This window comes from Diaphorina citri, unplaced genomic scaffold (genome assembly GCF_000475195.1).
Source record: "Diaphorina citri unplaced genomic scaffold, Diaci psyllid genome assembly version 1.1 scaffold110, whole genome shotgun sequence".
Taxonomy (NCBI): domain Eukaryota; kingdom Metazoa; phylum Arthropoda; class Insecta; order Hemiptera; family Psyllidae; genus Diaphorina; species Diaphorina citri.
The window spans coordinates 173,261-183,300 of NW_007377547.1; the positions used below are offsets into that span (position 1 = coordinate 173,261).

The 10,040-nt window shown below is 38.7% G+C and overlaps 1 protein-coding gene across 1 annotated transcript in view; it reads right to left on the bottom strand.

Moving 5' to 3' along the window:
• The window catches only part of LOC103524645 (glutamate receptor 1-like), a 152,434-nt gene that overhangs the window by 27,017 nt on the left and 115,377 nt on the right, over window positions 1–10,040 (bottom strand). The window contains exon 6 of the mRNA XM_017449693.2: window positions 8,830–9,036. Coding sequence (XP_017305182.1) covers window positions 8,830–9,036 — 207 coding nt within the window. The remainder of the gene's footprint in view (window positions 1–8,829; window positions 9,037–10,040) is intronic.

Consider the following 10,040-nt stretch of genomic DNA (forward strand, 5'->3'; position numbering starts at 1 on the left):
ATCAATTATAATTATCATCATTTACAAGCAAAAACGAGGAGGAGGAGAAAGAGGCAGAGGAAGTAGGAGGGAGGAGGAGGAGGAGAAGGATGCATTGAAGGATGATAAGTAGAAAGGGAAAAGGAGGAGTAGGAGGAGAAATGTAGAAGGAAAAAGAGGAGGAGGACGAGAAGAAGAAGAAGATGGGAGAAGCAGAGAGGAGCAGAAGGAGAGAAGAGAAAGATAAATGAGGAAAAGGAGAAGGGGGGAAAAAGAAGGAGGCTGAGAAGAAAAATTCAACGATGAAAATAAATAATATGGAGACAATATTGAAGAGATTCCAAGAAATAAATGACAGAGATGATGAACTGTCTGTAGTAGATTTGAGAGGAAAATGTTAAATAGGTACCTACTCGTAATTCCTACCTTATAAAATAAATTGGACTTCGGATCTGGAAGTTGGTGGTTCGAGTCCAAGTGTATGGAATTTTACCAATTTTTGTCACTTTTTTAGGGAGCATAGATTGAAATTACCGCCATACATTGTACCCATAATGTACCTATTGGTTTCAAAATGATGACATCAGCTGTAGATTTCGTCCTGAACGGGGGGCTTTGCAGAGGGGGAATGAAATCCACTTTTGTTAATTAAATTATGCAAATTTTGTGAAATTATAAAAAATATAACTTTGATGCTTTCTTCATATTCTTCCACCTCCTCGTATTATTCTTCCACTCCTTCATGTTATTCTTATTTTTCTTATTCTTCTTCGTAGTCGTAATGTAATCCAGTAATCTGTCTATAGTAGTCTATACCAATACTTTACCTCCCTTTTAATAGCTATTTTCTCTCCAGCTTCTTTAACTTCTATGTTTTTTCCATCTACTAGAGGGAAAAGTTCACTGAAACATGTCTCATTTGCATACATTTTGTAGATATGTCAGTATGTATGTCATATTATACTTGGTTTCTTGGTTACGTACTTAGGTGCTTATTTATTGTGTGATTTTCCTCACATTCATTTTGTTCTGAACGAAAGTGAGATAAAGTTACGAAAGTAGTTTTCTAAAAGCCATTATTTCAGAGACAAATAGGTACCTGAACACCTACCTATCTTCGAGACATCTTCACTTGACGAAGAATGAGTATATCCACCTAACCGTACTTACCTACCTTGGAGAAAGAAAAAGGAAACATTCGATTCATCATTCCCCTTCTCTCTCCTTCTCTCTCTCTCATTCCACTATATTGTGGGATTTTTTTATGTGATAGGTAAGAAGGAAGAATTTTTTAGTGGATGAAGAAGAAGAAGGAGAGAGAGAGAGAGCCTAAAATTACGTACTTATTATAAATTAAGTCTTCTTCTTCTTCGACAAAGACGGAAGACAAAGGTTACGAAGAAGGAGGAGGAGAAGAAGAAGAAGAAGAAGAAGAAGAAGAAGAAGAAAAAAAAAGGTAACCAATTTTCTCTACCATCCTGAATATGAAATTTTAGGAATGCAACCCCTGTTAGCTCTACAAAGAGCGTACCTACTCTTTAAAACTAAGTTAAGGACTAAAGTACCCCGGAGTTTGCTAGTTTTCTCCCGATAAAATGTGCAGGGACAAAGAGGTGGGAAAAATAGCGAGAGAGATGTTCCCTCCAGATTTTTTCTCTCGCGAAGTGAGAAGTCATTTTTTCAAAATGCATACGAGACCAGGACCGTAATCAGTGGGGTTGATCCGGTCCCATTTCGGCCCGGGCTCCTCAAGGCTCCTTTATTGGGGGCCCCCAAAAAAGGAGCAAAAAAATGGGTAGGCAACTAGTACTCTGATTTACCCAGATACCTATAGGTACCTACCTAAAGAAGGATTGAGGCGAAAGTCCCAGGTTCTCTTTATCACCCATCAGGAAAGAGATGGGAGGGAAGTGTTGGAGATGTTAAGGTAGGAGGGAGTGTGGGAGATAAAAAAAATATGAAAAATTGTTTGCACGGAGAGAATGAAAACGTACGCGAAATTTTAAAAACTAAAAAACTTGTTCTCAAGTGTTTCGCAAATACTCGTATATCATTACCTTGGTGTATTTTGTTATCTTATTCTCTCTTTGGGGGAACACACAGGTTATCTACCCTAGTTACCTATAATAGTAAGGTTACCTATTATTGTAGGTGCGAGTCGTAGTTATACTCATGTATTATACAGTTTTGGTAGTAGCTGAGGACTTTGAACTTTGCAATCTTTGCACTTCTGTTTCCCGACTTTCGTCCGCGATCAGTCATTTATCATAGACATACGGATAATTACTAAAACTACTGGTTTGGCGAACACTCGGAAAAAATTCCTCGCCGAAATCTCCAAAGGCTAGATCGCTCCAAAAAGCTGATGAGAAAATTTCCGTTACATTTCTGCCGAATTTCATCTAAATTACAGTAGTGCGAGTCGTAGTTATACTTATGTATTATAAAGTTTGGTAGTAGCTGAGGACTTTGAACTTTGCAATCTTTGCACTTCTGTTTCCCGACTTTCCTCCGCGATCAGTCATTTGTCATAGACATACGGATAATTACTAAAACTACTGGTTTGGCGAACACTCGGAAAAAATTCCTCTCCGAAATCTCCAAAGGCTAGATCGCTCCAAAAACCTGATGAGAAAATTTCCGTTACATTTCTGCCGATTTTCATCTAAATTAGACAGACAGACGGTTTGATTTGAGAGTTATCGCAGAACAAACAAACAAACATACCTACAGCGTTACAGACAAACTGTCCTGTTAAAACTCAGAACTCACTTCGTTGGATAAGATAGTATGAGAATAAAGAGAATGGTCCGCCTGTCAGGTGTACCTGATAATGAGTGGCTGGCCTAAGCCTGTAAAAGCTGTGTAAGTCAACTATTATTTCCACCTGGTAAGCACAGCCCTAAGCGTACCTCTACCTTTATACCTAATAGGTAATATCCTCCCCCCCTAAAATTAGAGAGGATACCTACCTATACCTTTATAATACCCCTCTAAAACTAGAGTGAGGGAAATGGAAAGCAAATTCAATAAAGTCATTACGAAGGGAATTAGAAGCGATTCGCGCTAAGAACGACAAAAAAACAATAAATATAAAAATAATTATGTAAGTCAACGATTATTTCCACCTGGTAAGCACAGCTCTAAGCGTGCCTCTACCTTTATACCTAATAGGTAATATCCTCCCCCCTAAAATTAGAGAGGATACCTACCTATTACCTTTATAATACCCCTCTAAAACTAGAGCGAGGGAAATGAAAAGCAAATTCAATAAAGTCATTACGAAGGGAATTAGAAGCGATTCGCGCTAAGAACGACAAAAAAACAATAAATATAAAAATAATTAGTTGGGATAAATATAATTTCAGGAAATATTTTTTCATTACGAGCATTTTTCTTTCCGTCGGAATTGTGTAGTCCCAGAGGTAATCTTTATTAATAGGATACCCAAGGATACGTAGGGAAGAGATGTAGTATTGTTTCAGTGGAGGGTGGTGAGATATTCAATGGGGGACGCTGTAAACCAGGTCAGGTAAAGTTGTATTCGATTATGTGACTTTTAATTCAATCAGCATACAAAATTTCTCTTTGGGCTAGTTTGGACAATGGCCCACTACACACCCGCTGCCAGTTCAAACCAGTTTAAAGAGAAATTTCGTATGATGACTGAATTAAAAGTCACAAAATCGAACACAACTCCGTATACAGAAGGTACCTGCTGATGGTCTTAGAATAAAAGTTGAGTCGTATTTCCTTTCGGAAACGGAACCAATTCCGATGGCGCGCCATCTTGGATTTCCTGTGGTTTAATACAGGCGTTATCACGCCAAAAGAGGCGAACCGAGCTTGAGATAAGAGGAGAAATTCCGAAAGGAAAATACGGCTTTGATTAATCAATTATTATTTTCGGTAAGTGGTAAGTAGGGGAAGAAAAAAGCCCCATAGAGAGGAGAAGAAAAGTGGTGCTTCCCCTACTTTTTTAGAGAATTCGCCACTGACGATAGCGATTCTAGGTATTGGGTAATAGATTCAAAGGTACAAACAAAGCTATACAAAGTAGTACCGAGAAGAGAAACCTTATGGATTTTTCTCGATAAAATAAAGTGCTTTTTGCCAGTGGCTTTTGCAGAATGAGATGGTCGGATAGTTAGTTAAACCAGGAACACTTGGGTTAAGCTACGTCCAGTATAATTGGTTTTAGGAAAATTGGGTTAAGCAACATCGATAGGGCATAATTGTCTTTGCAAAAATCCATAATTTTTGAAATGATGGGAAGTAACTGATACAATTCACAAGGTTTGGTTGTAGTTATTTTTCAGCTTTGATTGGACTGGGAAAAATTCCATAAGCTGAGATTGAAACCCCAAATATTTTTTAATATTGTTCATCCTCAAGGGTATTTATTTGTACAGTTTCTACATAGTTAGGTACCTGTAAGGCTATAGACATTTTGAAAGATTTTCAGTAGGTCGTAGGTATAGGTGGGTACTGGCAGCCATGTTTATTTTGGCCTCATCAATAACTTTGAGGAGAAAAGTGACAGCCTTGAGTTACCAAGTGCTCAATCAGGTCAAATGCTGAGGAGTGACAATATGACAAAGTGTCATGACAACCCATAATACTGTATACCAGGGCCGCATTTAGGGGACCAGGGTCCCTCTAAGGCTCCTTTTTTTGGTGTTTTTGCCTAAAATTTTGGAACCCCCTCCCTCCTCTCGCTTTATCTATATACTTTACCATTCTTTCTCGTATTTCTCAATCCCTTTAGCTTTCTTTCATTCCTTCTTCCCTTTTTCTCTTGTTTTCATTGTCTCTTTCTTGCTTTCTTCCCTTTTCCACATCTTTCATTCCCTTCTTTTCTCTCTCCTCTCTTCCCCTCACTCCTCTCTTCCTCTGGATCTTTTTCTCTCTGTGTATTGTCTTTCTTTTTTTCGAATTCTTTCTCTCTCTCTCTCTCTTTTTTTCTTTTTGTCTCCCTCACTTTCTCTCCCCCTCTTCGCTTTTTTCCTGTTTTCTTTTTCTTCTTTCATTTCACTCCTGCTTTCCCTTCTCTCTTTTTCCTCTTTTTTTCTTTTTCTGTTTTCTTTTTCTGTTTTCCTCTTCTCTTTTATTCCGTTTTTTTTTTCTTTTTACTCCTGCGTTTCCTTCTATTCTTTTTAGTCTCGTTCTCTACCTTTTTCTCCCTCTCTCGCTCTCTCCCTCCTTCCCTTCTCCTGTTTTTCTGATCTCCCTCTTTGTTCTTTTTTATACGTCTCTCCTTAATTAACCTTAAAAATACCCCTAAGGTAAGAGTACATGCCTCTCGATATGTAAGTCACCAAAGTAGCTAAGTAGCTCCAAAGGACTGGTTGGCTTAAGGGTCTCATAATTAAGTAGGTCACTTCATGGGATTTTTATTTGCTATAACGTTCAAAGTAATGGGAAACCAGGTTTTTCTGATGTAAAAATAATACCTTGAAACGTCAAGGAGAAAAAAAGATGAAAAATGGTTGTAAAGTTATTTTGTGATTAAAAAAAGTGCAATTCTCAAACTAAAAAAAAACAACTTTTTTTTACTTTTTTATATGATGTACGTATATTTAGGTAGCTGCTACCTATCTACAAAGTTATACCTAGGTAGATGAGACCTTACCCTACTTTTTACCAGCTCTCAATCTAGGAAAAACGTGTAGCTTTTTTCACCATAAGGTAGACATGACAGGTCATCTGGTCATCTGATATACATATGTACCTGCCACCTGATAAGCACATACAATATCAGGTAGACCTGACAGGTACAGCTTAATCTTAATTCTTATTTGTTTAGGATAAAGTTCACCACGGACGGGAATCGAACCACGACCTAGTATGTAGTGGAAGGAAGAGAGAGATTTATGTCTGATAAAAGCTCAAGTCGTGAAGATCCTGAAGGACGAATGCATAAAAGTTCAACAGATTTCATTTCTCTCATCGTTATCTTTTCATAACTTGACGTTATTCAATATTCAATTATTCATATTATTCAAGATACTTACCTGTCTCATTTTCTCACTTATCTTATGCAACTAAGTAGGTATTTTTAAGTTAAGTAGATATGTAGGTACCAGATTTACGTGCTACAGTGGCGTTTCGTCAGATTTTGAAGAGGGAAGGTAACGAGTATTTTTTTTTCTTCTGGAATTCGAACCGATTTCCCCTCTTCTGAAGCCAAAACCCCTGGAATTGTCAGGCTTGAGAAGACGCCATCTTGGATTTCCCATGGTTTAGCACAGGCGCCACCACGCCACCTAGTGGTAAAACTTGAATTTGTATTTTCCGTTAAAAGAGGAGGAATGGGCTTCAAAAGAGAGGACATTGGCTCAGACCTATTTGCAGTATGTACCAAAAGTTTAGCCATCAGAACTTTTAAGCGGATCTTTTCCTTCATCTTCTTTTTTTCTCTCTCTTATTTTTTCTTATTTTTAAAATTGGAAGCGGCTCTTCCCTCTTCCCTAGCCTCCATGAAGAACGCCCCGCCACTGACGAGCTATTTTCTCGATACTTCATAACTTCATATGAATGTAGGAATATTGAAGCTGAACTTTCAATCTTTTCAATGGGGAGCTTTTAAAATTTTACATTTATCGTCACTCCAGAATATTATTTCAGGAATGAGTTAGGTACCTAATACCTCCTATTTGTTTATTTTTCCCTCCTTCCCCTGAGGATTTGATTTTTCCCGTTTTTATTCTTGCATGTGTTCTTTAAAAATAAAATTATACTCTTTATATTATCTAACTCGATATGAGTTTTTTTCCAAAAGAATTCCTCAAAAAATAAAAGAATCCCTCTTGCTTATATCTACTCTGAAGGCGTAGAAAAACTTTTAATAAAAAGGTTCCAAACAGATGACTTTTCATTTTAAACTTTCTAATCCTTTTAAATAAAACTTTAAAAAGAAACATTCGGTAACCTCGAAACAACAGAAAATCCTTTTAGGGCTGTTTTTTTTCTCCTTTTTTTCAAGGGGGTTTGACAGAGGTAGCTGTAGCAACGAAGGTCTTATCGCCCCGAAATCAAAGAGAGAAGGATAGGATAGGATAAAACCAGCAATATTTTTAGTATATTTTTATCCGGAGGGGGCCCTCCCCCTATTCAAGGCCCTGTATAACTAATGGACTCACAGGGTTTGAACTTAGGACCGAAACAGCACTCTGGTGTTTTATTCCATGGCAAAAGTCCATCAGTAATGGCTGAAATTGATCTCTGAGGAGAAATTATCTGAAATGTATTGAGTATTGAACGTATGTATACCAGAGCTCACGGTTTTTTTTTTTTTTTTTTTTTTTTTTTTTTTTTTTTATTGATGAGAACATCGTTTTTTCCGAACAACTTTGTGCGAAGCAGTTTTTTGTTTTCCTTTCGTTAGATTTTTCTTCTCTCGTTTTCTTTGTGCTATCTCCAAAAGGAAGCATTTTTTGTGTTTTCCTTTCGTTAGATTTTTCTTCTCTCGTTTTCTTTGTGCTATCTCCAAAAGAACTTAAGTTCAGTCTCTCTTAAGGCTCTGTGGGTTGGTAAGACCCTTTAGAATACATATAGTTTAGAGTTGCCAAGTCACCAGGTTAGGCTTCCAGAAACCTAGTTTTTCTCTCCGTGTAGATACACCTGTCACAAGTTTTTTTCTAAAAAATCATACTAACAATTTTCCATGGAAAGAAGGAGGAAAAAAGGAATTTTAATTGTATTGAGCATAAATGCTTGTCACAAAATGTCGTTCCCTGCTTAATGCACTACGCTAAATTTTATGACTTGACTAGGACTCGAACCACCAACCTCCAGATCCGAAGTCCACGGCGCTAACCACTACACCACTGAGGTTGGTTTTTCCATGGAAATCAAAAACTTTACAATATTGTTTTACTCGGAACTGACTTCGTCTCGGAGTAAAACCCTTCCCGAGGGTCTCACACTTCCCGGATAAAACCCTTTCCATTGCAATTTGAATTTTACCTCCGCCCGCCAAATTCTTGGAAATTTCTTTTTTCAATAGCAAAATCTCGTTCTCAAATTCCTGCAATTTGGTGTTCTAATAATAGCATGAGCGAGAACCCAGTGGTGTGTCCTCCGGGTCTCTCAGACAGTCTGAAGATTGAAGTCGGAAGTTTTTTTCGGCCCCACACTTACGACGGTCTGACAGGCCTAGATCAGTCAGATCGCCGGAGCCTGAGTGACCAGCCTTAGCACAAATTGCAGTACCTATTTGAGAAAGAGATTCTTGGAAATTGAAGAAAGAAGGAAGACAGGAAAGGAGAAAGCCAGCCGTTCCGAGAACTAACATTATCCGAACAGTATAAAATCCGGGGATTGAACTCGCGGCCTAGCACTTACAAGGCAGAATTTTATACAAGGTGTTGGGGTTATAAAGATAGAGCGATTAGTGTTTGAATGACCTATCGCTTACAAGGATACAAGGCAGATGCACGACCAACCAAGCTAACATATTTATTACAGATTATACAATATTATTATAGATTTAGTTTTAGATTAGTTTAGTACGTAGTTTTAACATTGTACCACATACAATGTATACATATTTGTACAAATAAAATTGATTGATTGAACTATTAGGCTGGCTGAATCTTACCTTTCTCAAATTCTTGGAAATCTTATCTCCATGCTCCCAAGGGGTGACCCAGCCTTTGCTCGTGTTGCAAGATTATGTTCGCAAATTTGGCAATTATGTTCGCGGATTCGCGTCCCGAATCGACATTTTGGATATTTGGCAAGCCTAGTTATAAAGATAGAGCGATTAGTGTTTGAATGACCCATCGCTTACAAGGATACAAGGCAGATGCACGACTAACCAAGCTGACTAGGCTGGCTGAATCTTACCTTTCTCAAATTCTTGGAAATCTTATCTCCATGCTCCCAAGGGGTGACCCAGCCTTTGCTCGTGTTGCAGTCCATCCGGCTTCCGTTGTTCATCATTTGGCCCCGCCTATTCACATTGGCTTTGAATAGGTCGGGCTTACGTTTGAGTAACTTGTTGAATGTTTCCACGATCACCAGTACTGCATCGTACATGAGCGCTGACTGAGCCTGAAATCAGACAAAAAAAATTAAAGAATTGCTCCAGAAATAATAATAAAAAGAAAATCATTGAATAAAAGAAATTTAAGTGACTGCACCAGAAATCATGCAAAAAGAAAAGTCGACCTAATTTCGGCTAAAGCCGGCCATTCACTATCAGGTAGACCTGATCAGGTACAGCTGAAAAGGTCCCTGATCACACACACTATCAGGTAGACCGGATCAGGTCTACCTGTCGTCAGGTGTACCTGATAGTGAGTGGCTGGCATAAGACTGGTCATTACCTGACAGGAACGTCTGAACAGTTGTGCCTGTCAGGTGTACCTGATGGTGTATGGCAGCAATAATAAGTTGTTGTTGTTAACGGCTCAGCTGAAGCCGGGGGTTTGATGGTCTACAGCTCTCCAGCCAGGTTTAGCTGGCAATAATAGGTCTCTCAGGCGACCTCTCAGGCCTACCTGATAGTGAATGACCGGCCCAAGGCTAGCGCATAGAGCATTGAGCACGTAGAGGGAAGCGACGAACCTCATAGAGCTGAGACTATAATAAATAATTGTTGTTGTTAACGGCTCAGCTGAAGCCGGGGGTTTGATGGTCTCCAGCTCTCCAGCCAGGTTTATAGCTGGCAATAATAAGTCTCTCAGGCGACCTCTCAGGTCTACCTGATAGTGAATGACCGGCCCAAGGCTAGCGCATAGAGCATTGAGCACGTAGAGGGAAGCGACGAACCTCATAGAGCTGAGACTTAGCTACCATGGAGTTGTTATTTTAGGATTTCTCCTAAGCCCTTAACCCTGGGAAGCTGGAAACGATTTTGCTATTATTTCAATTTTAAGCCTTTTCTTATACCTACAGAATATAATTTTATTATTTCAACATAATCACTTTTTTATCTTGCTTTTTTCATCCTCTCTCTCCGTCTCTTTCTCTTTCCCATCTTGCAATAGAGGCAGAAAGCGGAGAGAGAGAGAGAGAGAGAGAGAGAGAGAGAGAGAGAGAGAGAGAGAAGGAAA